This window comes from Camelina sativa, chromosome 7, assembly GCF_000633955.1.
Source record: "Camelina sativa cultivar DH55 chromosome 7, Cs, whole genome shotgun sequence".
NCBI classification, from domain to species: Eukaryota; Viridiplantae; Streptophyta; class Magnoliopsida; order Brassicales; family Brassicaceae; genus Camelina; species Camelina sativa.
Window position 1 is genome coordinate 18784014 of NC_025691.1, and position 27080 is coordinate 18811093.

A 27080-nucleotide genomic window follows, 5' to 3' on the forward strand; every position below is an offset into this window, starting at 1 on the left:
TTTTTTTTTTTTTTTTTGTGAGGTTCCGATTTGAGAAATCGAAAAAAAAAAAAACAATGGCGTGGTCTTCAGAAACGCCGTCGTATTGCGGCTGGAATGAACTGCATGTGAAGAACGGTAAAGGCAAGGTTGAGGTTCATTATTATCTGGAGAGGAAAGATGGGATTGCAGATCTAGCTGTTGTTGGGAGGGTCAAAAGCTCTAAACGCATCTCTTTTAGATACGCTTTGAAGAAGAATCGCTCTGTTTTGAAGAAGCTTAATTCTAAAGAAGATGTCTCCAATTGGCTCGATTCTATTGTTTCTGGTAAATTTTTCTTTTTTCTTTCTCAATCTCTGCCCTTTTCTAGGTTTTGAAAATTTTAGATCTGGAGAGCTCAATATGGGTTTTTTTTTAGTTGGGTTCGTATCGATTTCTGAAATTTCTGTCGATTTTTTTTTTTTTTCGTTCTTTTGATAATTTGATTTCGTGGGTATTTAGAATCATCCTTCTCTAAGTAGTTTAGAATCTGAAAGGAACGATTTTTTTCTTTCGATTGGAGGGTGTGATTAGAAAGGCTTATGCTTCTGAATTGAGATATTGTTTATACAATTAACTTGAAGATATTATTGTTCTTTGTTGTCTTTTAGAGATCTTACATGGTTCCGTTGCGCCTTTTGCAGCTAAAACATATTAATGACTTAAATTTTGCTGCAGACAGATCCGGTTTCCACCTTTTGGTACTGAGCAATGTCTGCACGAATTGATATTTTTTTCTTCAAGTTTTGTTTGATTATCTAAATTGAGATTAACGTTTTTTTTGTATATGTCTTGCTGATCTTTTGTTACTGGTTTTCTTGAACTTTTTAGGTGTGATGCCTCATGTAGCAGATGTACCAGCTACTATTATGACTGAAAAAGATGCTGGAGGATTTAATATGAGCTCTTTTATGGTACTGCTTTTAAGATATTTTTTTTTGTGAGTATAGAGTGATTTCTTGTTCGAGTATGAATTGTTAACCACTTTTCTCTTTTGATTCTTTACAGAATGGGAAATTTCAGGAGCCTATTCGTCAGACCAAAAAAGACTCGTGGATGGGTTCTTCTTGGACTTGCAAGAAACGGCGTAAGCATTATCCATCCTTTCTCCGGAATGGTGTTAGAATTTCTGTGAGTTTATTTTAATGTCTTTATTGAAGTTCACCTGGTGTTTGTTTTGCTATTACTTTTCTTTGTGCTATATAGCTCACCATCCTTTTTTTACAAATTTATTGTAGGTGAAAGATTTTGTGTATGTTTTAGTTGAGCATGGTAAGAGACTTGTTGCATATTTAGAAGACCTTTATGAGGATTCTAAAGGCAAAAAGATGGTCGTGGCACGGTGGTTTCACAAAACTGAGGAGGTTGGTTTTGTTTTACCTGATGATATTAGTGAGAGAGAGATTTTCTTGTCTCTTTATCGTCAAGATCTCAACATTGAGTGCATAGATGATTTTGCTACTGTCCTCAGTCCTCAGCATTATGAGAAATTTCTTAAGGTGCCAATGCATGCTCAGCCAGTAGCTTTCTTCTGCCAGAAATTATATGGAGATGATGACATAAAGCCGTATGACATTACAGAATTAGAAGGTTACTGGAGACAAAAAATGCTTAGATACTTGAATGTATCCAATTTAAAATCAGTTGACGGTGCTCAAGCACCTGTTAATGACCCAGGATTAGGAGCTCCATTGGTGGGTTGTGTTGGGATTAGATCAAGGAAAAGGCGTCGTCCTAGTCCTGTTGCTACTTTGGATGTAGCAACTGCAGGTGACATGAAAGGTGACTGCAAATCTAGTCCAGATTCTGTTTTGGGTGTTTCAGATGCTTCTATGTGCAAGGCTGCAGAAGATGGTTCTTCCCATTACATCAAAAAGGGTTCACTTGTTGAAGTTCTTTCCGAAGATAGTGGCATCAGAGGTTGTTGGTTTAGGGCACTGGTATTAAAGAAACACAAGGATAAGGTTAAGGTCCAGTACCAAGATATTCAGGATGCAGATGATGAATCTAAAAAGCTAGAGGTACACATTTTAAAACCCACCCTTTGGTTTTGTTTCTTCTGTCCAGTTTGTTAACATGTCCCACTTTTCGTTTGCAGGAGTGGGTTTTGACATCTCAGATTGCTGCTGGTGATAGTCTGGAGGGTCTTAGAATTAAAGGACGGAAAGTAGTACGTCCAATGCTGAAGCCCAGCAAAGAAAATGATGTATGGGCTGTTGGTGTTGGTATGCCTGTGGATGTGTGGTGGTGTGATGGATGGTGGGAAGGGATCGTAATGCAGAAAGTGTCTGAAGACAAATTTGAAGTTTACCTGCCAGGTGAGTTAAAACACCTCTAAATGGAATTTTTTTTTGCAGATTTGCTGAAGATCTAAATGTTATTATTATGTGGGACTAACTATTATTTTTTTGGTTGTTTTCTCTCAGGCGAAAAGAAAATGTCTGCCTTCCATCGTAGGGACCTTAGACAATCTCGGGAATGGTTGGAAGATGAGTGGGTTAATATAAGATCAAGATCTGATCTCGTGAGTTCGGTCTTATCTTTGATGAAGAAAAAAGAGATGGAGGTGAAACCTGATGTAAAGCCATCTGAAGTTAGTGTTGGTAATGGTGGGATGTCACCAAATGGGGAGGCTAAAGGCACAATGTGTCTTCCAGTAGCAACAACCAAAAAGTCATTACCTAAGCGACCAATTCCAGATCTTCTTAACGATGTCCTTGGTAATTCTGACTTAAAGTGGAAAAAATCGAGGAAGCGGAATCGAGTTGTCAGTTGCTGTCCACACGATCCTAACTTGACTGATGGTTTCTCTAGTGAAAGATCTTTGGATTGTGAGAACTGCAAGTTCATGGAAGGAGATTCTTTTGGCTCTTCGGTTGGGCAGCCTTTGACTACTGGTCTATTAATGTCGTGATGATCAGCTTGGTGATGAAGTTGCGTTTCTTCTTGTGAGGTACATATCACCTGATGGGCATCTGCTCAATGCGATTTTGGGTTTCTAGATTACTGTGACTCGCAAGATTTCTTGGAATGGATTATAGATTAGCTCGTAATGGCATCCAAATTCGTTGTGTACGTATGTTGTAACAGTAGGGCATAGAGCTTTAATACAGGGAGCAAATTTTGGATGCAGTAGAAGTAGGTAATAGCATTACCTCGCTAGTGTTTTAGGCATTAAATCAGTGGGTTTTTTTTTCATAGAATTAAGTTATCTTTTTTCAACTCTCTTTAGCATAGAGATGATTTGTTTTCTTTTTGGTCTGGTGGGATTTTCCTTTTCATGTAACCTATGTATCATCAAATAAAACTATCTTCCTACCTTGATTTCATCTTTAGTGGTCCATATGATACATTGTTTTTCTTACCTGTGTTGAATGTTATGATTACCACCTCCTGAATAGTTCGATACTCAGAAGTTGAGGACACTAGATTATCTTAATGGTCTGCAAGTTAACTCTGTCCTTGTCATGTCCCGTAAGGTGTTTGTTTTGTGCAGCATCCAAACGGGACCAACAAATGAAACTGATGCTCTTTGCTGGTAAGTTGTGTAACTTTGTAGCTGGTAACAATTGATGTTTCTTGGAAACTGGGACCATAAGAGAATCCAACAAGTTTTGTTATTTCCAACATTTTGTTCCGTTTTGATATAATTCACTGAGAGTTTACAGTCTGTGCAAGACTTTAGGAGCGTCTATAATAAACCCATTGTCTTATTCTTAAACCCCTTTTAAACCTAATATCCCTTTTGATCTATCTATGATTGGCTTTACCAAAGGTGGGGTAAGGAGAAAAAGGTAAAGAACTATATAAATTGTTGAGACTTAGTCAGATCTCAGAAGCAATACACCACTTGAGTGATTTTGGTGGGGTTGCATTTTGGTGAGTGAAGCATCTTTTTCAAACAATGCAGAGAGGAAAAAAACAGAGGAACCAAAAGGTCTTGACTTTCTTACTCAGAAAAATTAACACTAAGTCATGGATCCAAAGCATATTAATATCTGTCTTTGTGTGTTAACATGTCTCTTGTGAGTCTTTAAACTTAGTTTTCTCCATAGATTAAAGCAAAAGCAAAGATGGGCTTCCTCTGTCACAAGTTTTGCTAACTCATCCTTTTCGGACAAGGACACTCTTCGTTTCCCACTTTGGTGGTTTCTTTAGTATTCATCAGTTTTGTTTTATTTATCTTTCCTTGTACAAGGAGACTGTTTATATAGGATTCTTCATTCCTGTTTGGCTGTTTTTATCCATCTTCCTTGTACAACGAGAGTGTCATGGCTACTCTGTCTGAAATCGTCGAGGAAGAACTTGGAACATCACTAAGAAGCAAACTTTCAAGAACAAGTGAAACCAGTCTCGCTTCTGTCGCATCGTTATCCATGCCACTTGTTCGTAACGTTACTCTTTATAACACTTTTTATCTTAAATGATTCAACTCTGTGGATTCTTTTAGTGATCTTGTCTTGTTATCAGATTCAGGAGATTGTTCTATCAGCAGACATCAGATGTAGTGACTGCCAAGAGAAAGTCGCCGACATAATGTCAAGAATGATCGGTAAGAACTAGTCTGTCTTACATCTCGAGCTGAGACACTTTTTGTTCTTCCTCTCATGTTTGTTTTCTCTGTTTTTTTTTCTTTTTGGAGCAGAAACATATTCAATATTGGTGAGTGTGTTGGAGAAGAGAGTGACACTGACGTGTACTTATTCCGGTGACCGGAGAGTCTCCAAATCATATGGTGAAGCTCTTCTTTGCAAAATCTCAACCATCAAGCGTTTGATATGTCCTTCCAGTTCCAGGAAACAACAACTCAGAGTTGCTAAATTTTAGCTTTTATTATGATCCTCTTTGCAATAAAATGAATCTTTTATGTTGAAATGTGATTGGATTTTGTTTAGATAAACCAAAAAAAAACACTCTCAATAGCAATTGTCATAGACAACAAAGTGAACTCTTGAAATGCAGAAATCAAAAAGAGAGATTATTGAGAAGTTAAATTGCCGCCACTTTGTTGCCAGAGATTGATGATGTCAGTGGCTTGGTTAAGGAGAATGATCATCTTCTTTTGAGAGATCCATGGCTTAGCTTCAAGAGTAGACTTAAGCTCTTCCCAAGCATCTTTCCTAGGCCAGAAGAAGTAAGGACTAAGTGGGATTGTACCATGTCCAGGTACATGTTGGTCCAATCCTAATCCAATGTTCTTCTCCATCCACACAAACTTGAGAACCACTCTTGACTTCTCATCTTGTTTCACCTCCTTCAAACAACAAAGATTCAATTCATTGGTTTTGAAACACAAGAATAGGCAAGAACAAGAAGAAGAAGAATAATAATGTGTTGTTGTTATTACCTTTTTTGTTGGTTGTGGAGTGTTGTCTGAAGATTCAATTCCTGTGACTGTTTCACCCGTGAGCGCCTCTGGAGCTGCTAGAGTAACGATGTTACGTTTCACAGAGATGGGTTTGGTTGTTTGGGAATGGAACAATGGAGGAGAAGCAGTGATGGAGAGTTTGGGATGTTGAGAAGCGAAAGAAGAGCAGAGGGAAGCAGATGAAAGTGCCATTGATGACATCATTTTTGTTTTCTCAGAGAGCAAATGGAAGATTTTGTGAGAAATATGGATAAGGAAGATATGGTCACAGTTTTTGGGTGGAGAGTTTCAAAGTGTAGTTTGGAACATTGGTTTGAAAAATATATGGGCTTTACTCACTTGGCCCATTTTTTATTTGACAGAATAAGCCCATAATGACACACCAAAACTGATTATATTTTTTAGCCCAATTTAAAGATCAAACTAAAATAAATAAAAAGTTCCAGAATTATTTTTTATTGGTCACATTGGAATCTTTTTTTTTTTTATCACTATAGAATCTTAACGTAGAAAAAGTATTGTTATTCAAAATCATATTTGATTCGAGCCACGTATATTATATAAAATTCATGTTGTTCTTTGTTTAGAGTTATTTGATCAATGATTTGGTAAAAGTCAAATAAAAGTTTTTGTGTTATTTCTATTTCTCATTGAATTAAAAATACTATGTAGTTGGTTTAATCATTGGACACATGTTTTCATCACAAAATATCCTAATCAAAATATTGTAAAATTGCAAGATATTCTACAGCATTATTTTTATTTTATTTCGTGAAGGTGGCTATTACGTTATGTCACACATGATATGATTCATCTTCAAAGGTCGTCGTCTTCTATTTCTTTTTTTTTTTTGGTTCACAGGTTTGCTGAGAGCCTGAACACCAAAACGTAGACACCATGCATGAACCCAAATAAGCTGAAAACGTATTCACAATATCTAAAACTTTGATTGTAAATTTATCTAATTTGACTATTTATGTATTGTGCAATGATAGTTATTATTGTGAGCAATACCAATAATTTAAACAGTTTGGAGAAAACTGTCGACGTCAGTCAAAATCCACAAATCATATTGTTTTAAGAATTTAGGAATAATCAATCTCATGTGAGGATGGGCACACTGGGTAGGGTAGGAGGCTTGGCTTTTGAGCATTAGTAAGGGAGTAGTACATGCGATGCGGTAGTAAGTTTCAAAAATGTCACACTCATGAGAGTGTCACGACCATGAAACTTTCCAATGTGTGTAATTTACTCACCTTCGCATTGGTCCATTTACATCGCACAGGTCCTCGAAGATTTAATTCTCAGGTTGTTTATCCAAACTGTTTGGGACAATCTTACTCGTCAATATGTTATTATTATGTACCTGAGCCAAACAAGTAATGCGACCTTTTCCTAAAAACGTGTAGATTTAGAGATTATTATAATTATTACTATATCAGTCTTTTTGTTACATACACCATTAGAACCAAATCAATCAATAATAAAAACAAATAATCTGATTAAACGGCATATTACTTTTCCATTCATACATTTACAGCTCCACAGTTCTCACGTCTAAAAATCATTTTTTGACACGTTTAGTGGTTATATAGCTTAATGATTGATGTCAACCAACAACAAAAAAAAATTATAAACGGGGTAATCATCAAAATTATAATGTAGACTAGTTGCGACAGATGATATATATTCATAATAAAAAAAAATCATATATAAAAATTATAGAGATGATGAACCAAAGGCATGCATTGATTGTGTAGTAGTACAAAACAAATCCTTGATAAATACTATATCAAGAAACATCTCTCTTATTTGTAAGAATCTCTCTCAAGGTTCTTTAGATTTTGTCAGAATAATTACTGGAAACAAAATAATAATGGGAGGCCAAATGGGATCATCAGTCCCGGAGCCAAACAGAGAGAAGCTTCTGTGGCAGTACTCCAGCGACGTAGCCGATGGTCGTCGTGACTCTAAGTTCTTCCTTTGTTGTTCTTGGAGGGCTCTCTACGAGGCTCCGGCTAAGTTGTACGCGATGGGACATTCTGATCGTCGGAAGCTTTATTTCTCTTTCAAGATGGGGGTTGCTCTCGCACTCTGTTCCTTTGTCATCTTCCTCAAAGAGCCGCTTCGAGATGCTAGTAAATTTGCAGTTTGGGCTATCCTCACTGTTGTCCTCATTTTTGAGTATTGCGTTGGTATTGATTCTTAACACTGAGCCTTGTTTATGATTGGATCTTTTAGTTTTGTGATATGGTTATTTTGGAATCTTGAACTCAACACATGCGAACCAAATCTAGTGATATTTCCTTTGATCCTAAGACTATTCACTTTTTTTTTTGGATTCAATCTTTCCATTTGGATTGGTTCTGATTGAGTTACATTTTAATGTATTAATCACATTTTCAGATCAACTCTTACACTTTATTTCTTTTCTTTTTATGAAAAATAAAGACACCATTTGGTTAAATACTAATTTCCTTCTTTTTCTTTTTTTGAATTTAGTATTTTTCTATCTTCTCTATTCCGATTTACTTATTGACTTGCATTTTGCTGTTTTATTTAACTTACATTTTCAGATCAATTCGTATACTATTGAGTCACTTTTATGTTAAATTTGCAGGAGCAACTTTGGTTAAAGGATTCAATAGAGCTTTAGGCACAATGTTAGCTGGAGGACTTGCTCTTGGCATCGCGCAGCTCTCTCTTTTAGCAGGAGAGTTTGAAGAAGTCGTCATTGTAATCTGCATATTCCTTGCAGGTTTGCAACATTATTTCACTTATATGTATCGCCACATTTCCATTACACAAAAATGAGAATACTAACATTGTTTTTTCTTTGTCTATATCAGGTTTTGGTGCTAGTTATTTGAAACTCTACGCGGTCATGAAACCATACGAATACGCATTCAGGGTCTTCAAGTTGACATATTGTATCGTTCTTGTTTCCGGGAACAACTCGAGAGATTTCTTAAGCACTGCTTATTACAGGATCTTGCTTATTGTTCTTGGTGCAACCATTTGTTTGCTTGTGAATTTATTTCTGTTTCCGATATGGGCCGGGGAAGATCTCCATAAACTGGTGGCTAAAAACTTCAAGACTGTGGCAAATTCCCTAGAAGGTTAGAGATAAATACATAATCTGTCATTAGATGGTTGGCTTATTATTTCAATGTCCCTTATCTCAAGGTTTGTGCATGCTTTATATTTTAGGATGTGTGAATGGTTACTTGGAATGTGTGGAATACGAGAGAATACCCTCGAAGATTCTCACGTACCAAGCTTCGGATGATCCATTATACAGCGGGTACAGATCAGCTGTTCAATCAACAAGCCAAGAAGATTCTCTGGTATGTTTTTGTAGTAGAGACAACAACTTACAATATATAACATTAAAAAAACCTCTGTTTTTTGCAGCTTGATTTTGCCATATGGGAGCCTCCACATGGACCTTACAAAACGTTTAACCATCCCTGGAAAAACTATGTCAAACTTAGTGGTGCAGTGAGACATTGTGCTTTCACAGTCATGGCAATGCATGGTTGCATTCTATCAGAGATACAGGTTAAGTTCCTTATTACTAATATTTCATTAAACCAATACTCTTTATGTTACTATGCATTGCAACCTTTTGCTACTAAGGTGAATGATTATTAGAAAGTAAATGTATCGGTTCACCTTATACCAAAATGACACATAAATTTAGTAACTTGAGAAAGAAGTCTAGTAGTACTTAATCTGTTTTGTTAAATGATACGTGACATATTCGGATGTGTGATATGGCAGGCAGCTCCAGAGAAAAGACATGCTTTTAGTAACGAGCTTCGGAGAGTTGGTAACGAAGGAGCAAAAGTTTTACGTTTGTTTGGAGAAAAAGTTGAGAAAATGGAGAAGCTAAACCTAAGCCTCGGAGAGATTCTTAAAGACGTTCAACATGCAGCAGAGGCACTGCAAATGAAGATAGACAGTAAATCATATCTTCTTGTCAACTCAGAAAGCTGGGCATCTATTAAAGAGCAAGCTGAAGCGGAAGAAGCTCGAGAAAAAGAACAAGAAGCCAAAGACGACGAGACCAAAGTGATCACATCCTTAAGCCAGATTTGGGATAACAACAACAATCATCAGGGTAATGATCACTCTCGGAATTGGATGTCAACAGAGAGTATGATGTTCAAGAACCGGGAGGTGTGGCCAAGCGCGTCCTTCATTGGTGGTAATGTTGTGAATGAGATCGAATGTAAAGTATACGAAAGTGCGAGTTCGTTGTCTTTGGCTACGTTTTCTTCTCTTCTGATCGAGTTTGTTGCGAGGCTACAGAATGTTGTCAACGCCTTTGAGGAGCTTAGCACAAAAGCTGGTTTCAAAGATCCTGTTGATCAGATTCCTAAGGTTTGAATGTGTAGAAGATGTGATTCGGGCGTGGTGCCACCTTACTATTATCATGAATGTTGCAAGTGATTTGAAAGTATCATAAAACAAATATAAGTTACATTATTCTTTTGTTTTGTGTATTTCTGGTTAAATCATTTTGATTACATGTTTAAAGGACTGTCTATATAGTTTCTATTTATGATAAAATAAAATAAAAATTTCTCTTTTTTTTTTTTTTTTGAAATTTCGATTTTGACAAAAGTATTTTTGCACAGTTTTTACCGGACCCAGAAGAAAATTTTACAAGGATCAAAAAAATGAAACAGTTGAAATAACATGAAAAAAAAAATTATTAATGTGATATAGGAGAATCGAACTTGGTTTGGGTGTCAACATCTAGAGGAAGACCAATTTTTCTGTTGAAACTTGAAACTTTTGGAATTTATATGCAAAATGTTTTCTTTTTGAATTTTACCTTGGTCCCCTTCCTCTCATAGTGGCGGAGCCAGTGAAGGAGCAGGGGTATCAACTGACATCCATAAAATTTATAAAAACTTTAATTTAAGCTTATATATATATTACATAATGGTAAATTTGGTTTGTTTTTAGTGAATTGACACCCATGTCTCAGGTTCTACTACCCTTTTTTACTCCCTTTTTTATTTTTTTATACTAAATTTTTTGGTGTTTATATAATCTCTTAAGTTTTAAATAAAAACTCCCATAATTTTTACATATTAGCAATATATGATCCTTCCCATAATTTTTACATATTAGTCCTCATAATCCATTATTCTGGCTCCGCCAGTCTCATGTAGGTCCACCAGTGATGCGGGGTTACTTGTCTGAGACTCTGAGTCCTATCGGTCCATTTACATTACATTAGACATGTTCACAAAAATTCTCAGATTGTTTATCTAATCTGTTCTTTTATTCTTGGGACAATCGTACTCGTCAAATATGTTTAATGTTTAGATTTAACTCTTTTTTTGTCAAACAATGTTTAGATTTAACAAACAAACAAAAAAACATAGTAAATCGTGTTATTATCAAAATTATTATGTAGCTTAGCAAAAATGTAATTCCACCATTTAGCTAAAAAACGTGGAGGTTTTGAGATTTATAATACTTACTATGTTAATCTATTTTTACATATATATAATTAGAACCAAATTAATCAATAATAAAATCCAAACAAAAAAAATACAATTTGTCACAACAAGTCATATTACTTGTTCATTCATACATTACAGGTCCACAAAAGTTTTTCTTCTCAGTTTCTCACGTTTTAAATCAATTAGTAATTTTGACGTCAAAAAAAAATAAAAAATCAATCTGTAAAAGTTTTTTGGACACTCTTGGTGCTTAATAGGTATATAAAACTATTGAGATGATGAACCAAAGGCATGCATTGATTGATCGTATAGTAACAAAACAAATCTCTCTCTGTATTACTAAAATATCTCTCTCTATTAGTAAAACACAGAGAAGCTTCTTTGGCAGTCTACTAGCCACGTAGCCGATGGTGGTGACTCCAAGTACCGGTGTTGCTCGTGGAGGGCTCTCTACGAGGCTCCGGCTAAGTTGTACGCGATGGGACATTCTGATCGTCGGAAGCTTTACTTCTCACTCAAGATGGGGATTGCTCTGGCACTCTGTTCCTTTCTCATCTTCCTCAAAGAGCCGCTTCAAGATGCTAGTAAATTTGCAATTTGGGCTATCCTCACTGTTGTCCTCATTTTCGAGTATTACGTTGGTATTGATTCCTAAACTCTGAGCCTAGTTTATGATTGGATCTTTAAGTTTTGTGATATGTTTATGAGAATCTTGAATTCAAGGCACTTGCACATGTGGACCAAATCGTTTAATCCAAAGTCTGTTTCCTTTTCTTTCTTTTTTTGGATTCAATCTTTCCATTCTGATTGGTTCTTATTAAGTGATAATCACATTTCAAATCAACTCGTATACTTTATTTGCTTGTTTGCTACTTAGATTGGATATTTTCGTGTTTTATTTTTATGAAATAAAGACACCAATTATATTGGAACTTACTAATTCCCTTCTTATATTTCTGGTTTCATTCTTTTTCTATTTTCTCTGTTCAGATTTACTTATTGACTTGTATTACTATACTGTTTTCTTCACATTTTCAGATCAGTTCTTATACTTTGAGTAACTTTTATGTTCAATTTTCAGGAGCAACTTTGGTTAAAGGATTCAATAGAGCTTTAGGCACATTGCTAGCCGTGGGACTTGCTCTTGGCGTCGCGCAGCTCTCTGTTTTAGCAGGAGACTTTGAAGAAGTGATCATCGTAATCTGCATATTCCTTGCAGGTTTGCAACATTGTCCACAATTCCATTACACACAAATGAGGGTACAATCATACAAACATATTATTCTTTTCCTTTGTCTATATCAGGTTTTAGCGCTAGTTATTTGAAACTCTACGCGGCCATGAAACCATACGAATATGCATTCAGGGTGTTCAAGATAACATATTGTATCGTTCTTGTTTCCGGGAACAACACAGGAGATTTCTTAAGCACTGCTTATTACAGGATTTTGCTTATATGTGTTGGTGCAACCATTTGTTTGCTTGTGAATGTATGTCTGTTTCCGATATGGGCCGGGGAAGATCTACATAAACTGGTGGCTAAACACTTCAAGACTGTGGCAAACTCCTTAGAAGGTTAGATAAAACATAATTTGTCATAACTTGGTATCATGGCTAGCTTTTTTTTTTTTTTTTTAAAGTGTCCCTTATTTAAGGTTTTTGTTTAAATTCTTTAGGATGTGTGAATGGTTACTTGGAATGTATGGAATACGAGAGGATACCCTCGAAGATACTCACGTACCAAGCCTCGGATGATCCATTATACAGCGGGTACAGATCCGCTGTTCAATCGACAGGCCAAGAAGATTCTCTCGTATGTTTTTGCAGTACACTATTAAGAATTATGGTGATATAGCATTAAAGGACCTCTGTTATTTTTGCAGCTTGATTTTGCCATATGGGAGCCTCCACATGGACCTTACAAAACGTTTAACCATCCCTGGAAAAACTATGTCAAACTTAGTGGTGCAGTGAGACATTGTGCTTTCACAGTCATGGCAATGCATGGTTGCATTCTATCAGAGATACAGGTTAAGTTCCTTATTACTAATATTTCATTAAACCAATACTCTTTATGTTACTATGCATTGCAACCTTTTGCTACTAAGGTGAATGATTATTAGAAAGTAAATGTATCGGTTCACCTTATACCAAAATGACACATAAATTTAGTAACTTGAGAAAGAAGTCTAGTAGTACTTAATCTGTTTTGTTAAATGATACGTGACATATTCGGATGTGTGATATGGCAGGCAGCTCCAGAGAAAAGACATGCTTTTAGTAACGAGCTTCGGAGAGTTGGTAACGAAGGAGCAAAAGTTTTACGTTTGTTTGGAGAAAAAGTTGAGAAAATGGAGAAGCTAAACCTAAGCCTCGGAGAGATTCTTAAAGACGTTCAACATGCAGCAGAGGCACTGCAAATGAAGATAGACAGTAAATCATATCTTCTTGTCAACTCAGAAAGCTGGGCAGCGATCAAGGAGCAAGCTGAAGCTGAAGAAGCTCGAGAAAAAGACCAAGAAGCCAAAGACGACGAGACCAAAGTGATCACCTCCTTAAGCCAGATTTGGGATAACAACAACAACAACAATCATCAGAGTAATGACCAATCTCGGAAGTGGATGTCAACAGAGAGTATGATGTTCAAGAACCGAGAGATGTGGCCAAGCACGTCCTTCATTGGTGGTACTGTGGTGAATGAGATTGAATGTAAAGTATTCGAAAGTGCGAGTTCGTTGTCTTTGGCTACGTTCTCTTCTCTTCTGATCGAGTTTGTTGCGAGGCTGCAGAATGTTGTCAACGCCTTTGAGGAGCTTAGCACAAAAGCTGGTTTCAAAGATTCTGTCGATCAGATTCCAAAAGTTTGAATATGTAAAAGATGTGATTCGGGCGTGATACCACTTTAGTATTGTGAATGTTGCAAGTGACTTGAAAGCATAATAAAACAAATATAAGTTACATTATTCTTTTGTTTTATCTACTTCTAGTTAAGTAATTTTGATTACATGTTGAAAGGACCCTCTTTATAGTCTTTACTTTCAGATATATTTTTTTTTTTTTTCTGAATTTTGATTCTGATAAAAGTTTTTACAATGATTTTGATACATTGTACAGTGTTTTTTTTTTTTTTTTTTTTTTTTTAAAAANCTTATTACACATTGAAGATTTTGCACACAAAAAAATTCCTAAATATTAGGTTATTTTACCAATTATTGAATCAAACAAGTAGGGCTGGGCATTCAAGTAACCCGTTCGGGTTCGGGTGTTACCCATTCGGGTTCAGGTAAACGGGTTTAGAAAAATAGAACCCATTGGGTATTTTTAGATATATGGGTTCGGTTCGGTTTGGGTACTATCGGGTTCGGGTCGGTTTGGGTTACAAATTTTAGAACCCAATTAGTACCCGAACTACCGGGTACCCGAAAAAATATAATTAAATTTAAATAAATTTAGTTAAATTTTGACTTACATAACAAAATATTTTAGATATTATGACTATTTTTGATATTTAGGTATAAAACTAAATAAATATTCAAAATTATAATTATAATTTTGGGGTAATTGCATTATATTAATGATAAATATTATAAATATGTTTATATGTTCGGGTTTAATGGGTACCCAAACGGGTTTCGGGTATTACCCGACCTAACCCGAACCCACGGATATTAGAAAATAGAACCCAATAGGGTTTTATAGGCAAACCCGTACCCAACCCGAACCCAGTTTTCGGGTCGGGTTCCGAGTTGGGTATTCGGGTACGGTTTTTGTGTCATCCTTTCTTATATATGTATCTAAATAAATCCTAACTAAATTCTCTACAATCTTTATAATCAAACACAATGATTTTCTTATTTAATAATATTAATTTTCTAAAATCTATTTACCTAATTTAAAGTAATATGTTAGATTAAAATATAATTCTCTTTTCACTTTTATTTAATTTTATATTTAATTATTTAAATTACTATTTAATATATTAAGTTAATAAAATTTTAGATTTTTTTTAGTATATGATGTGATTTGAATTTTTATAAACGGATATATATTTTAAAAATTGTTTTAGAATTTTTGTAACCAAACAAGTATATTCGGATATAGATTATTTCACATTTGAGTTATTTTAATATATAATGAATATTTATCTTAATTTTTTTATTAATTATTGTGAGAACACATATATAACAATGTAATATTTATATTAAAACTCAAATAAACTTGATCTATTAATAATATATTCAAAAGTTTTTTTTTTAAATTGTCCTAGTTTTCGTGTGATAAACCGTGTTGTGTGTGTGAAGTGTACACTATAATTGTGTTTGACACCTTTAATACATATAACAAAAAAAACAAAAAAAAATCGAACTCAACAAACATGAAAATGGGTTTGTCCTACTTTTGTCAACACTATCATCCTATTATTATACATTATTTATCCCACCTTAGCTCCCTCCTACTTGCCCATTCTTTGATTGGCTTAACACAGAAATTACCAATCTACTTTCACTACCATATATACTTCTATCAACTTTTCAGGATAATTTGAACAAATAATAAGTTCTCCAGCATGCATTATTGTTACCACTTTTTTATTGAATGAATGTAAAATGTATTCACACAAAAAAAAAATCTTATTTACATTGTATATAACCTCATTATTTATTGTTACATTATGGTTCGTTCACCAAATTTTTCTTTTAAAAAAAGTCATTTCTGTTTACAACATTATCATATACCCATTAGCTACAGAAAAAATCTTGCATTTACATTTAACTTTGTTTAAAGACCAATTACCAAACAGTTCTATAATAGAAAGGTTACTAATTTCAACATGGAGATTTGACCCCCAATATTTATTAATGATGCTAGCTAACTGTACATTATAAACAACTAACTGTTACTAATACACACAACATAATAAAATGTTTCATAAAAATAGAAAAGCATGTAGAAATGTTTCCTTTACTTTACGTAGATAATAAAATAAACAAAAAGAAAATGAAAAGATTGGTGCATGAACAATGTAGAACAAACGTGGGCAATGCATCTTTTTGGTAAGTGCATTTTGACAAAACCCTTCACAACCAATCCCATACTTCGTCTGACTCTATGCCGTTGAAAAATGGGAGACTATCACCCACCACCACAATCTTTTCATGTCCACGTGCCACTTTCAACTTTCCAATAAATATTATTTGTCATACGATTTGGTGAATGGAAAGCTATAAGAGAAAATAATAATAATATCACTACAGTCCATCGACTAGCTCACAACGAAATAGTCACGTTGAGTTTTGCCTCCCACGCTCATTGGATAAGAACAACCCTTTTCTAAGTCTTATTCACACGTTTCTGTTGTATCAGCAGTGACGACAATTTCTTTAAAATAAAGTTTTAGAGAAATTAATACATTCTAAAAAAAAAGGAAAAAAATAAACAGAGATAATTGTGACTTAGATCGTATAGAAGTATTAATCGTCAAATTGTTATATTGAAGAAAATCACGTGGTACCTTCTGGTCCTAGAGATTTCAACTACATATAGTAAATAACAAAGAGAGTAATAGCCGACAAATTTAGTTTGGTTTCAATTATTGATAGTGTTTCGATGAAAAAGTATAGTTGAAAATGTTTTCGACCTTACCCGTCTCCATCACCCTCCACTATACAACCTCTTCCTATATAAGAAGTCTCCAACTACATCAATCTCCCAAACTCTAATAAGAAAGCTCTCTTTGTGTCACGAAACTTGCACAAATCATACATAAAAATCAGAAACATGGGAGCCACCACATTGACCCATGTGACCACCATTAACCCTAATAACACAAACATTCATGGACCGGTCGTAGACGAAGTTGAAGGCCTTATAAGAGTTTACAAAGACGGCCACGTGGAACGAACCCAAGTCGTGCCGTGTGTGGGTACCTCACTACCCCTCGAGCTCGGCGTGACTTGCTCCGATATTGTCATAGACAAGTTGACCAACGTATGGGCACGTCTCTATGTCCCGATGATGACAACGACGACCAAGTCGTCGGTCTCTAAGTTACCTTTGATTGTCTACTTCCACGGTGGAGGATTCTGCATCGGCTCAGCTTCTTGGTCGTGTTACCACGAGTTCTTGGCTAGATTGTCCGCTCGCTCACGGTGTTTGATCATGTCTGTAAATTACCGTCTAGCCCCTGAGAACCCTCTTCCTGCAGCTTACGAAGACGGGGTCAATGCCATTCTTTGGCTGAACAAAGCAAGAAACGATACCTTGTGGGCCAAGCTATGTGACTTTAGCAGGATTTTCTTGGCCGGAGACAGCGCCGGAGGCAACATCGCGCACCAAGTCGCAGCAAGATTAGCATCCACCGAGCTAAAGCCACTGGAGATAGAAGGAGCCATCCTGATTCAGCCTTTCTTCGGCGGGGAGGCGCGTACTGAGAGCGAGAAGCGCGTGGGGAACAACAAAAGATCGGTGCTGACACTGTCGTCTTCTGACGCGTGGTGGAGGCTGTCTTTGCCACGTGGTGCAAACAGAGAGCATCCGTATTGTAAGCCGGTGAAAACAAGGTCGTCAACGGTGATGATGAGGACGCTGGTGTGCGTGGCGGAGATGGATCTGCTGATGGACAGAAACATGGAGATGTGCGATGGTAGTAATGAGGAAGTGATCAAGCGCGTGGTGTATAAAGGCGTTGGTCACGCGTTTCATGTTCTCGGTAAGTCTCATCAGCTTGCGCACACCACAACTCTAGAGATGTTGTGCCACATCGACGCTTTTATCAACCACTACGAACCCTTTAATTAGTTCTGTCTATGGTATAATCTTTTTTTCTTTTTCATAGTGGTTCTCTCTTATATATTTGTATCATACGTACTAAAAAATATTTTTGTGTTGTATATCATATAGTGAATATAATCTTGAGTGAGTCCTAGAAGATGTAAGTTGTGTTGATTCAATCAAGGTTCATTGTTACGTATCATCATATCACTATAAAATTGGTTTACGAAAAGTTTTTTTTGTAGTATAAATTATTTTAAAATTTTGTTTTAATTAAATTTTAATAGTTCACCTTCAACAAAATAAGATATTTAAATTAAAAAAAAAAAAAAAGAAGAGAAGAAGAAGAAGAAGAAGATAAACAGACTTCTCAATATATAGAGCAGCGTGCATGCTGTTGGGAATGGGCCATATCCCATATAGCTGCATGGCTTGGATTGATGAATCTGGACTTTTGTAGGTTCAAGCACACAAAAAAAAAATTAAGATATGAAATTCAAAGTTTTTTTTTTTTGTTAAAAGGTTGAGATTTGAGATTAAAGATGTAAGAATATAACTACTAATAACTTAAATAATGTCTTCGAATGAAGCAGACACTTCTAGTGGCGGACAAATTGTAGACAAAAAGACTAGTTCGTGGTTGGTTTTGAAGGCAACCTCATTTTCTTGTTCTTTTCCCCCATTTTAACCTATGTTTTTTATTTTATTTATTAGAGTACAAAATCAGCATTATTATCATTCGTGACTTTCGGAACACCAGCATTATCAATGTAAGACACTAACGTTGACCATTTATTTTTCTGCCACTTTTTTCTCTTGGATATAATGGCAAAGTTGAAAACATGTTGTGGACTATATATAGACCATTTTGTTTAGGTGTTATGGGTTAGGAATTATGATTAAGAATTTAGTGTTTACGTTTTAGGACTTAGTTAGTTTAACTTTTACAGGTTACTTAAATTTAAGAATTTAGGGTCCAACCTTTACATATTTGATTATTTGTTTATATAATTTAGAGTGTTTTCACAACTCATTTATTTTTATATAAGTCACAGTTTTTACTTATATTAGATATTGTAGAAATTTGTAATTGAATGCATCGAGATTGACACTATACTTTTTCTCTAAAAATGATTAGAAAAATATATTTTTTAAAAATATTTGTAAAAAATGGTAACATTTCCTTTTAATATATTATAAAAACAATCTTTTCGAAAAATAATATATATACAAGGCCACAATTTTATAATTTGCCTTGAGCTTCTATTGATCTTAGAACTGCACTCAATGCAATAAACCATATTTTCTCGAAAACCTTCATATCGTAAAGGTTCTCTCTTTCATGTCTCAATTTTACTCAAGGTGTTTGGGCATAAACCACTATCCTGGACAAGAATCAAAAGTGAAGTGTCTCACTCACCACTAAGTACCAAATCACCAGCTATTTCTAAGTTTTCTCTAGAAGCAAAAACTTTTTTCAAGAACCTTAACTTGTAGTCAACTTGCTTAATAGATTTTAACTTCTGTTAGGTCAACTAAATACGTTTACAAATTATATTGTGGATAATCTTCTCTCTCTTTTTTTGGGTCTAATAGGGTCAAATTGTCTATCCAAAACGGTTTTCTATTTTTGTATAATTACAACAACTAGTTTACATATTACACTATAAAGTTACTACTACATTTAGATAAATCGTTATCAACCATTTGATATCTCATCTTCGTCTATAAGTTTTTTTCACCAACAATTTTGACGCTTCTCTTCTCTAGCTAATCTTGTATTGAAGGTCTTTTTTGGTGCGTATGTCCAGCTCCAATCGAAAACAAGTATAATTTTTTTTTTCTTCCATATTTCTCTCTCACAAGTCTTGAGAAAACATTATTTTATTTTGTGCTCGAAAAAAAGTTCTAACAATTCACGTCGAGAAAATCAGTTGAATTTGGTATAATTGTTATTAATAAAACTGAAAATGTATGGGAATGGGCCGGTGTTTAAGGCGGAGGGGACGTCGTTCCGGGATCAACCGTACGCCGAACAGCTTCCTCAGGGACTATGGACCACCGGTCTTTGCGATTGTCACGAAGATGCTCACATTTGTACGTATATATATATCAAAACGTATCTCTTCATGTTTGATTGATCTTTCTATCTTCTTTGTTGTATCAAATCAAATGGGTTTGTTTCTTGTTTTAGGTGTTCAGACAGCTATAATGCCATGTATCTCCTTCGCTCAAAACGTCGAGATCGTTAACAGAGGAACCATATGTAAGAAACACCATAATTTACCTTTAACATAATAACATCAAATTTGTGTAAACAAAACAAAATCTAAAAAAGTTGGATTTGGGGGGAAATGCAGCTTGTATGAACGCAGGTTTGATTCATCTAGCGTTAGGCTTTGTGGGTTGTTGTTGGCTTTATGCGTTCCCAAGCCGGACCACGCTTAGGGAACATTTCGCATTGCCTGAGGAACCATGCCGTGACTTTTGGGTCCATATCTTTTGTACCCCATGCGCTATTTGTCAAGAATCTAGAGAGCTCAAGAACCGCGGCGCTGACCCTTCCATCGGTATTCTTCTAAATCCTTCAACGACATCTTTAAAAATAAAAATAAAAAATTTCAAAGACCAGATGCATATATTGTAAACAAGGTTGTGTTTTTTGGTTGAATAAATTTAACATTTATTCAAAAAAACAAAAAACAAAAAACAAAAACATAAAATTAAGGTTCCACAAGATTCACAAAATACATTTTCTTGTTTTTTTTGGGTGATTTTCAGGTTGGCTTTCGAATGTAGAGAAATGGAGCCGAGAGAAAGTAACTCCTCCCATAGTAGTACCTGGCATGATTCGCTAGCTGATATACTTGTCATACGATGCAGCCATTATCTCTTACGGTTTTTAACTTTTATGTAGATAATGTAAGCTTCTTGTGTATCTCAGATTAGTTAGGGGAAAGTAAATAACAAAAAAAAACGTTGATTGATTCTGAATGGTAACGTTCACTACCGACTAAATAAACAAATGATCTAAGACGCTAAAGAGGAGAGAGCTTTTGGTCTTTTCATTAAAATATGTGAATGTGAAAATCTCAAGACCAGAACTATGCTTTCCTTTGGTCATGACTCATATAACAAGGCTTCTCTAGTCTCTAGGTCGGGCTAACCATAGAGAGCTAAGTGCTCTAAGCCGAGAAATATAGTCGTGGATGACCAAAAACGCGCGAGCGGCTTGTCGTGTAGTGAGAATTCTGTGTAGCTGTTGCAGAGTTTGTTGCCTTAATAGATCTGCCTGCAAAGACATAACAACCTTTTTCAGGTTCTTGATTTGTAATGCCAAATATTGTTATTGTCGAGAGAGAGAGAGAGAGAGAGAGAGAGAGAGAGAGAGAGAGAGAGAGAGAGAGAGAGAGAGCGGGAGAGGCTTTGTGTTTTTCTACCTGGCGAAGGAAGTTCTCGAGAGTGCCAAGTTTCCCCATGGCCATAGCCATATGACCCATATAGTCAGCAACATTTGCTGAAGAGTTTGGACCCATTGAAGCAGAGGAAAGAGTCTCGAGAAGCGATTGTTGCAGCGCTTCCATGCCTTGTGACAATGCATCTTCTGCTTGCTGAGACGACTGTTGAAGGTTGCAAATGCCTATCAACTGCTGATCAGTCAACGGATCCACATGGTTCCCCAATATCTAACACAATGTACCAAACTATGAAAAAAATGAACAAAACCAATGATTGTGAAACAAAAAATGTTTTGAACCTTTTCTTTTTTTTACCTTAAGTAGCTCAGATGATCTAAATCCACCTAACCACATGAAAAATCTCTCAGCTGGCGTCTTCCACATGCCTGAGAGCATATGAAAGACGTCAACTTTAGTGCCAATTCCTTTTAGCCTGAATATTTCATTGTAGTGACTCATCACAGCATCTACTAGCATGCGTAGCTCGTTGTCACCTAACTGAGAATTCACACCCGATCTTAAGTCGTTGATCAGCCTTTGATGTTCCTCCTTCCAACGTGTATATTCCAACTCAAATGAAAAGGCACCTACAAACATAAAAAAACCAAAACTTCATCCTTAGTAAAAAGATCACTTCCATGTTACCAAAGGAGCCAAGAAGTGTTTTATGTGGGATTCTGAAAAGTCTTACCATTTCCAGCTGGCAAGTGTGTGTGATTCGCTGTAACTCCGCTTTCAACCACACTTCCCTGAATACAAGAGAAGACCATTAACACAAATCAATAGAACTTGAAGCTTACAGAACACATTTCAAGATGTTAATAGTGTTAAATTAGTCAGTTCCAGACCTGTTGGCGAACTCGTTTGAGCTCTTCCTCTAGCTGCGCAAGCCTGACTCGACTATTCTCAAGTTGCTGAACATATGCCTGTTAAGATACAATGCAATCCAAAATATGACGTAAATACAAAGATAGTGGAAGATAAAAAAAAAACACAGTCTCACGAATCAGCTACACTATATATAATATACCTTTTTCCTCAATCGACTTTTCCTAGCAGCCTCACGGTTCTGAGCCAGTCTTCTAAGTGTCTGCCAAGAACTCGATACATCAATGCTCATTCCACCCAGAAACAGATCCAAAACTCAAGTGATTCAATAAGAAAATCTACCCTTTGTTCACTAGATTTCACCTTGGATTGATCTGAACAATTTGTAGCCAAAACCACCCCTTGATGAACTCCATTTAACTATATAACACAAACAAACAATATGCATCAATGTAACTGAAAGCCATGGGCCAGTAGTAAAAAAAGCATTATCACTTTACAAGCAATTCCATTTTTTCAAAAGCCATGGGCCACTGAATTCCATATTATATATCAATAAAAAGCAAAAAACTTTACAAGCAGCTACAATTTTATAAGCAATGGGTCAAGTAAAGTTCATATCATCATCATACACATAAAAAGGAAGAAACTTTACATGAACTTTGTAAGTTCAACAAAGCAATCATCCAGGGTGTGTCACATTAGACCAAAAGAACCAAAAAAACACAGACATAATCTGAGCAAACAATATAGATCGAATTCCAAGGTGACATATCAATGAGGAAAAAATTTATAAAAACCAAAAAGGGACAAAACAAAACTCCAAAGTGAAGAAACAAACAGAAATGAAAATGAAAAAAGAAAGAAACAGAATCTTTTAATCTTATTTTTAGCGGATGGTTTAAACGAAGAAGACAAAGGAACAAAACCTGAGTCTTGTCATCAGTATCAATATCTGTGGAAGTGTCAGTATGTTGACTGTTATCAGCCATAGCTGAAACCGAATCACACCAGTTCTCTAAACTGCCGTTCACTTCTCCTCCTCCTCCTCCTCCTCCTCCTACTAACCTTGTCCCTTTCTGGTATACTAACTGTCCTGTGTCCAAACACTCATCTTCTACTTCAAGTCTCTCCCTCAAGCCACCACAATCCATACCCTAAAACAGAGTAATACATACATACATAGAACAAAGCATCAGAAATAAGAGACCCCTTTTTTGTTTCTTATTATAAAATTTGGGTTTGGTGAAATGGAATCAAACTCTTACCGTATCAAACGTCGTGTAGTGTAAGTTGGCCGAAGAAGCAATAGTGACATCTGCAAAAGAAAAATGGAACAACCAAACTTGAGATTCCTCCAACAAAGCTTAAACCATTTTTGTGTACTTGTGTATGTAAAAAGTAAGATGAGAAAAAAAAGAAGCTGACTTGGACTTAAATCATGATGAAACCCATTGACTGATTGATGAAACTCTTCAAGACAAGTATCTCCTCTGTTTTAAAAACAGAGAAACAAAAAAAGATTAGTTTTTTATTTATTTATTTATTTATGTGTCTAAAGCTTTTGAAGATTTGGGAGATGTTTGTTTATTTTACCTGAAGAAGTAAGAGGATTGAGAGTAGAAATCAGGGTTGAAAGGAACGGTCTTGAAGCTGCTCTGCATTGTTTAAAGAGAGAAAAGAAGAAGACAAACACACCACACCAACAAAATCAGAGAAAGAAAAAGAAGTGAGCTTTCGTCTAGAGTTGGGTTTTCAGAAAGTTAAAAGAGAGGGAGAGATGAAAAAAATTCATTAAAGAGGTGAAAAGATGGCGAATCAGTACGGCTTGAGGAGGAGGAGGATTCATCATTATTATAAATCATAAAAATAACGAATTATATATGGAGACAGAGACAGAGAGAGAGAGAAGAATCAGAGAAGAGATTTTGAGATTTTAATTTTGATGATAAAAATAAATTAAATGAATTGCGTCTGAGAGGGTGGGATTTTAGTTTCCCAATAACCAACACACACACCCACGTACCACCTCTTTTTAAAAATTTCTTTCTATTGTTATTATTATTATTATTTTATTACTATTGTTTTCCTCTTTTGGTAATGTAACATTTTACTACTACTAATTTGCTGTCTTGTGTCATTTGGTTTTGAAACATTCGTGAACATTTCCATAATCATAACTCTTTTCAGCTTTCATTTTGCGCTAATGAAGGGGGATTTCTAGTTTCCCAATCACCAACATACACAAAGAAAATCTATTGTTATTATTACTGTTTTCTTCTTTTGGTATGTTACATTTACTACTAATTAACTTGCTGTCTTTTGTGTGTCATATAGTTTTGAAACTCTCTTGAAACATTTCCATAATCATAACTCTTACAGCTTTGATTATGCTCTAATGAAGGGGATTATAGTTTCCCAATCACCAACACACAGACACAACTAAGGTTTTTTTCAGTATTTTAAAAATTCTTTTGTTATTATGACTCGTTTTTGCTCTTTTGGTATGTGTATTTTACTAAGTTGATATTTTTGTGTTGTGTAGTTTTGAAACATTCGTGAGTATTTCCATAATTTATAACTCTTTCAACTTTCATTATGCGCTAATGAAGGGGGATTCTAGTTTCCCAGTAACCAGCACAAACATTTACTAATTTACAAACAAAAATTTAAAAAATCCTTTGTTATTACTATTTTCCTCTTTTGGTATATTATACTAAATTGCTATTTTTGTGTATGTAAATTTGAAAAACGATCATGAGTATTTCCATAATTATAACTCTTCCAACTTTCATTATGCGCTAATGAAGGGGATGTGGGCAATTCTCATTGATATATCATATATGCAGTTGGACTGACTTCATTTCATTAATTTCTTCCAACAGTTGTATTTTTTCTTATCAATATCAAAACGTTAAAATACAACCGTTGGAAGAAATTAATACGTGATATAATGTAATTTGAACATTGCGACTATTTATCCAAAAAAAATCGAATATAAACCCGATTTTAGTCCTTTTTTAAGTATTTTGTTTAAATTTTAAATACAAATAGTTAAACATATAGTGACATTTCGATATTTTCTTCTAGTTGTAGACAAATAAAATAAAGTTACATAGAGATGGTGCTATACACTTCCCCATCAACCTTGAGTGATGAAGATTTATAGATGGAAGTACTCTCTGTGTTTTCAATCAAAAACTATTTGAGTCTACAAAACCCGGCAGATACTATACAGCCATACAGGACTCAGAGTACATAACTATTGAGTCTCATTTTCTATTTCTCACACAACCAATTCATGAAGTAGTTATCAACAACGCAACGCATGGGATCAACTTAATTAGAGTTTGTAAGTCGCATCAGATATTAATCATCATATAAAGCTTGCTTAATGTCTTTTTTCCCCCTATAATAACTAATCCTCCCCATAATTACATGAGAGACATAAAGACATGCATCTACATAGACCCTACTTTGAAGTTTGATGTTAATTGTTTCTTTGATTTGTTTTCTTTTGAACAAACTATGTTAATTAATGTTTCTAGTCGGTTAGTTTCAACTTAGAAAATGTGGGGAGGACAATCGTATTCGAGTGTCTTTCGATAATTTAACTACGCGATTGTATAAATAGTTATTGTTATTATTACAAATTTGTTAAAAACATATATTTCACTATATGCATGGAATAAAAATGTGTATATATATTTAGTGTATGTATATGTAATGGAGAGCCTGGGCGTTTTCAGATACAGAGAGTGTCATTTCCATCTTGTTTTACTGTCTGCCAAAGTTGAAAATGGCCTCTCGACCACTGCCACTCTCAGTTTTTATTTCTATTTTCTCATGCACAAAAGATTACAAAAAAAAAAAGTTTTAAAATGTTGTTTTTTTCTTTTTATATAATCTAATTATTTTAACTAGCAAAAATAGGAAAAGCTTATTATGACTTCTTCTAATCGATTAGTCAAACTTGTAATTAAGATACTCATGAATCATGATGATGTATTGTTGAAACGATGCGTTTTTTATTCTCTCCTTCTCTCCTGTAAAATTGTCAAAAGCCTATATAGCCTCCTAAAAGCTGTTATTTTCACAATGAGTGTTTTTATTTATTATTTTAATTTAATTAACTTTCTTTTAAGTTTAATTTAAAAAAAAACAGATATTAATGAAATCTAGTTACCATAAAACGGGCACTAGTCTGGCTGGCTGTGGCTTCTGCCCTGAAGTTGATGTGATGTTGATTGAAAGCAAATTAAAAATCTCCCATTATCAAAGTAATTTTTTTAATAAATGAGTAAATTCTAATACTCCATTTAATGACTATTTAATGACTAAAAAAGAAAAACCATATTAACTTTATATTCAGTGGACCGATGAAACAAGAGCATTAAAAAGAAAAGCTTTGCTTGAAAGAAACATCTTCCTCATATATAAATGTAGAAACTATTACTAGCTTTGTTTTTTATTTTTATTTTAATGATGAACTCAAAAATTAAGTATTAACATTTATTACTGTCTCCCCTATTCTAAAACCAGCAACTCTCGTTTCTCTCGGAGGCTACCATTGACTTTTCTATTACCAAAAACATTCACTCATAACTTGGAAAAAAAAGATGCAAATGTTGTTATTTGGTATAAACCGGGGGGAGAGGGGAACGTACCAATAATGAAATGGTTTTGGACAAGAGAGTAGTAGTAGTAGTACTTAGTACCATTGAGAGTCAATGACGTCTAGGCTCTGTTTTTTACTCGTCAGAATCCGATCTTGTCTCTTTCTCTTCTCTTTTGAATTTTTTTGTTGTTGGGAGAAGTAAGTTAATATTCGTGAGAACATTTCGCTGCATTCTATGTACCATTTTTTTTTCACTTTTTTTCTTTCATGAAATTTTTAGAGTCTTTTTTCTCTTTTCCGAAGTTATATTATAAACAGTACATTTGACCAAAACAAATCTTCCGCAACTTCTTATTGATGATTTGACAAGAGGTGAAAAAAAAAAAGTCATCACTTAGCTGTGGAGCATAAAGACTATTAGCCATTGTACTTGTAAAGCCAACACACAAAAAATACTGAAGCGCTCTAGAGCTTTGGATTCAGTAGGGTGTCTTACCGGGACTATTCCATCAACATTTCTGTAGATCTTAACCTTT

The 27080-nt window shown here is 34.9% G+C and overlaps 8 protein-coding genes across 12 annotated transcripts; 6 read left to right on the forward strand and 2 right to left on the reverse strand.

Annotated features, from left to right (window-relative positions):
- LOC104701490 lies at positions 7-3342 on the forward strand. 4 transcript variants are annotated; one of them, XM_010417182.2, is made up of 7 exons: positions 93-306; positions 663-719; positions 850-932; positions 1027-1149; positions 1257-2039; positions 2117-2336; positions 2445-3342. In XM_010417182.2, exons 3-7 carry the CDS (start codon positions 855-857, stop codon positions 2930-2932), a joined length of 1692 nt encoding a protein of 563 aa, XP_010415484.1. In that variant the 5' UTR covers positions 93-306; positions 663-719; positions 850-854; the 3' UTR covers positions 2933-3342. The 4 variants fall into 4 exon arrangements, with proteins under 4 accessions (XP_010415483.1, XP_010415482.1, XP_010415484.1 ...); XM_010417183.2 differs by having other exon boundaries at positions 216-306; positions 697-719; XM_010417181.2 differs by lacking the exon at positions 663-719 and having other exon boundaries at positions 7-307; positions 863-932.
- On the forward strand, positions 3470-4929 carry LOC104701493. The gene is made up of 3 exons (XM_010417185.2): positions 3470-4403; positions 4489-4570; positions 4664-4929. The coding sequence occupies exons 1-3, from the start codon at positions 4290-4292 to the stop codon at positions 4843-4845; spliced, it is 378 nt and encodes a 125-aa protein (XP_010415487.1). The 5' UTR covers positions 3470-4289; the 3' UTR covers positions 4846-4929.
- LOC104701492 (30S ribosomal protein 3-1, chloroplastic) lies at positions 4882-5656 on the reverse strand. The gene is made up of 2 exons (XM_010417184.2): positions 5366-5656; positions 4882-5272 (listed from the first exon to the last, which is right to left on the reverse strand). The coding sequence occupies exons 1-2, from the start codon at positions 5588-5590 to the stop codon at positions 4997-4999; spliced, it is 501 nt and encodes a 166-aa protein (XP_010415486.1). The 5' UTR covers positions 5591-5656; the 3' UTR covers positions 4882-4996.
- Positions 7072-9945, forward strand: LOC104701494 (aluminum-activated malate transporter 5-like). The gene is made up of 6 exons (XM_010417186.2): positions 7072-7581; positions 8007-8144; positions 8236-8505; positions 8597-8733; positions 8801-8947; positions 9170-9945. The coding sequence occupies exons 1-6, from the start codon at positions 7263-7265 to the stop codon at positions 9776-9778; spliced, it is 1620 nt and encodes a 539-aa protein (XP_010415488.1). The 5' UTR covers positions 7072-7262; the 3' UTR covers positions 9779-9945.
- LOC104704749 (aluminum-activated malate transporter 5) lies at positions 11203-13836 on the forward strand. The gene is made up of 6 exons (XM_010420782.2): positions 11203-11510; positions 11951-12088; positions 12175-12444; positions 12546-12682; positions 12753-12899; positions 13122-13836. The coding sequence occupies exons 1-6, from the start codon at positions 11348-11350 to the stop codon at positions 13734-13736; spliced, it is 1470 nt and encodes a 489-aa protein (XP_010419084.2). The 5' UTR covers positions 11203-11347; the 3' UTR covers positions 13737-13836.
- LOC104701495 (probable carboxylesterase 6) lies at positions 16519-17842 on the forward strand. The gene has a single exon (XM_010417187.2). The coding sequence runs from the start codon at positions 16648-16650 to the stop codon at positions 17665-17667; it is 1020 nt and encodes a 339-aa protein (XP_010415489.1). The 5' UTR covers positions 16519-16647; the 3' UTR covers positions 17668-17842.
- Positions 19434-20498, forward strand: LOC104701496 (protein PLANT CADMIUM RESISTANCE 12-like). Its single transcript, XM_010417188.2, has 4 exons — positions 19434-19737; positions 19835-19906; positions 20001-20210; positions 20422-20498. The coding sequence occupies exons 1-4, from the start codon at positions 19611-19613 to the stop codon at positions 20496-20498; spliced, it is 486 nt and encodes a 161-aa protein (XP_010415490.1). The 5' UTR covers positions 19434-19610.
- LOC104701497 (transcription factor PERIANTHIA-like) lies at positions 20684-23827 on the reverse strand. Of its 2 annotated transcripts, none has more exons than XM_010417190.1 (11): positions 23523-23827; positions 23355-23419; positions 23195-23244; positions 22856-23083; positions 22290-22346; positions 22129-22188; positions 21947-22024; positions 21790-21847; positions 21414-21685; positions 21081-21326; positions 20684-20932 (listed from the first exon to the last, which is right to left on the reverse strand). In XM_010417190.1, exons 1-11 carry the CDS (start codon positions 23588-23590, stop codon positions 20786-20788), a joined length of 1329 nt encoding a protein of 442 aa, XP_010415492.1. In that variant the 5' UTR covers positions 23591-23827; the 3' UTR covers positions 20684-20785. The 2 variants fall into 2 exon arrangements, with proteins under 2 accessions (XP_010415492.1, XP_010415491.1); XM_010417189.1 differs by having other exon boundaries at positions 22269-22346.

Coding starts and splice junctions, on each gene's coding strand:
- LOC104701497 (XM_010417189.1), bottom strand. CDS start 23,590: ATGCAGAGCAGCTTCAAGACCGTTCCTTTCAACCCTGATTTCTACTCT. Junction 23,420..23,522: donor CAATCCTCTTACTTCTTCAG/GTAAAATAAACA, acceptor TTTTTAAAACAG/AGGAGATACTTGTCTTGAAG. Junction 21,848..21,946: donor TCAAACGAGTTCGCCAACAG/GTCTGGAACTGA, acceptor TCTTGTATTCAG/GGAAGTGTGGTTGAAAGCGG.
- LOC104701496 (XM_010417188.2), top strand. CDS start 19,611: ATGTATGGGAATGGGCCGGTGTTTAAGGCGGAGGGGACGTCGTTCCGG. Junction 19,738..19,834: donor TCACGAAGATGCTCACATTT/GTACGTATATAT, acceptor TTCTTGTTTTAG/GTGTTCAGACAGCTATAATG. Junction 19,907..20,000: donor CGTTAACAGAGGAACCATAT/GTAAGAAACACC, acceptor GGGGAAATGCAG/CTTGTATGAACGCAGGTTTG.
- LOC104701490 (XM_010417180.2), top strand. CDS start 57: ATGGCGTGGTCTTCAGAAACGCCGTCGTATTGCGGCTGGAATGAACTG. Junction 933..1,026: donor TTAATATGAGCTCTTTTATG/GTACTGCTTTTA, acceptor GATTCTTTACAG/AATGGGAAATTTCAGGAGCC. Junction 1,150..1,256: donor GGAATGGTGTTAGAATTTCT/GTGAGTTTATTT, acceptor AATTTATTGTAG/GTGAAAGATTTTGTGTATGT.
- LOC104701495 (XM_010417187.2), top strand. CDS start 16,648: ATGGGAGCCACCACATTGACCCATGTGACCACCATTAACCCTAATAAC.
- LOC104701492 (XM_010417184.2), bottom strand. CDS start 5,590: ATGATGTCATCAATGGCACTTTCATCTGCTTCCCTCTGCTCTTCTTTC. Junction 5,273..5,365: donor CTCCACAACCAACAAAAAAG/GTAATAACAACA, acceptor TGTTGTTTGAAG/GAGGTGAAACAAGATGAGAA.
- LOC104701493 (XM_010417185.2), top strand. CDS start 4,290: ATGGCTACTCTGTCTGAAATCGTCGAGGAAGAACTTGGAACATCACTA. Junction 4,404..4,488: donor CATCGTTATCCATGCCACTT/GTTCGTAACGTT, acceptor TCTTGTTATCAG/ATTCAGGAGATTGTTCTATC. Junction 4,571..4,663: donor CATAATGTCAAGAATGATCG/GTAAGAACTAGT, acceptor TTTTTGGAGCAG/AAACATATTCAATATTGGTG.
- LOC104704749 (XM_010420782.2), top strand. CDS start 11,348: ATGGGACATTCTGATCGTCGGAAGCTTTACTTCTCACTCAAGATGGGG. Junction 11,511..11,950: donor CATTTTCGAGTATTACGTTG/GTATTGATTCCT, acceptor TTCAATTTTCAG/GAGCAACTTTGGTTAAAGGA. Junction 12,900..13,121: donor GCATTCTATCAGAGATACAG/GTTAAGTTCCTT, acceptor GTGATATGGCAG/GCAGCTCCAGAGAAAAGACA.
- LOC104701494 (XM_010417186.2), top strand. CDS start 7,263: ATGGGAGGCCAAATGGGATCATCAGTCCCGGAGCCAAACAGAGAGAAG. Junction 8,506..8,596: donor TGTGGCAAATTCCCTAGAAG/GTTAGAGATAAA, acceptor TTTATATTTTAG/GATGTGTGAATGGTTACTTG. Junction 8,734..8,800: donor CAAGCCAAGAAGATTCTCTG/GTATGTTTTTGT, acceptor TGTTTTTTGCAG/CTTGATTTTGCCATATGGGA.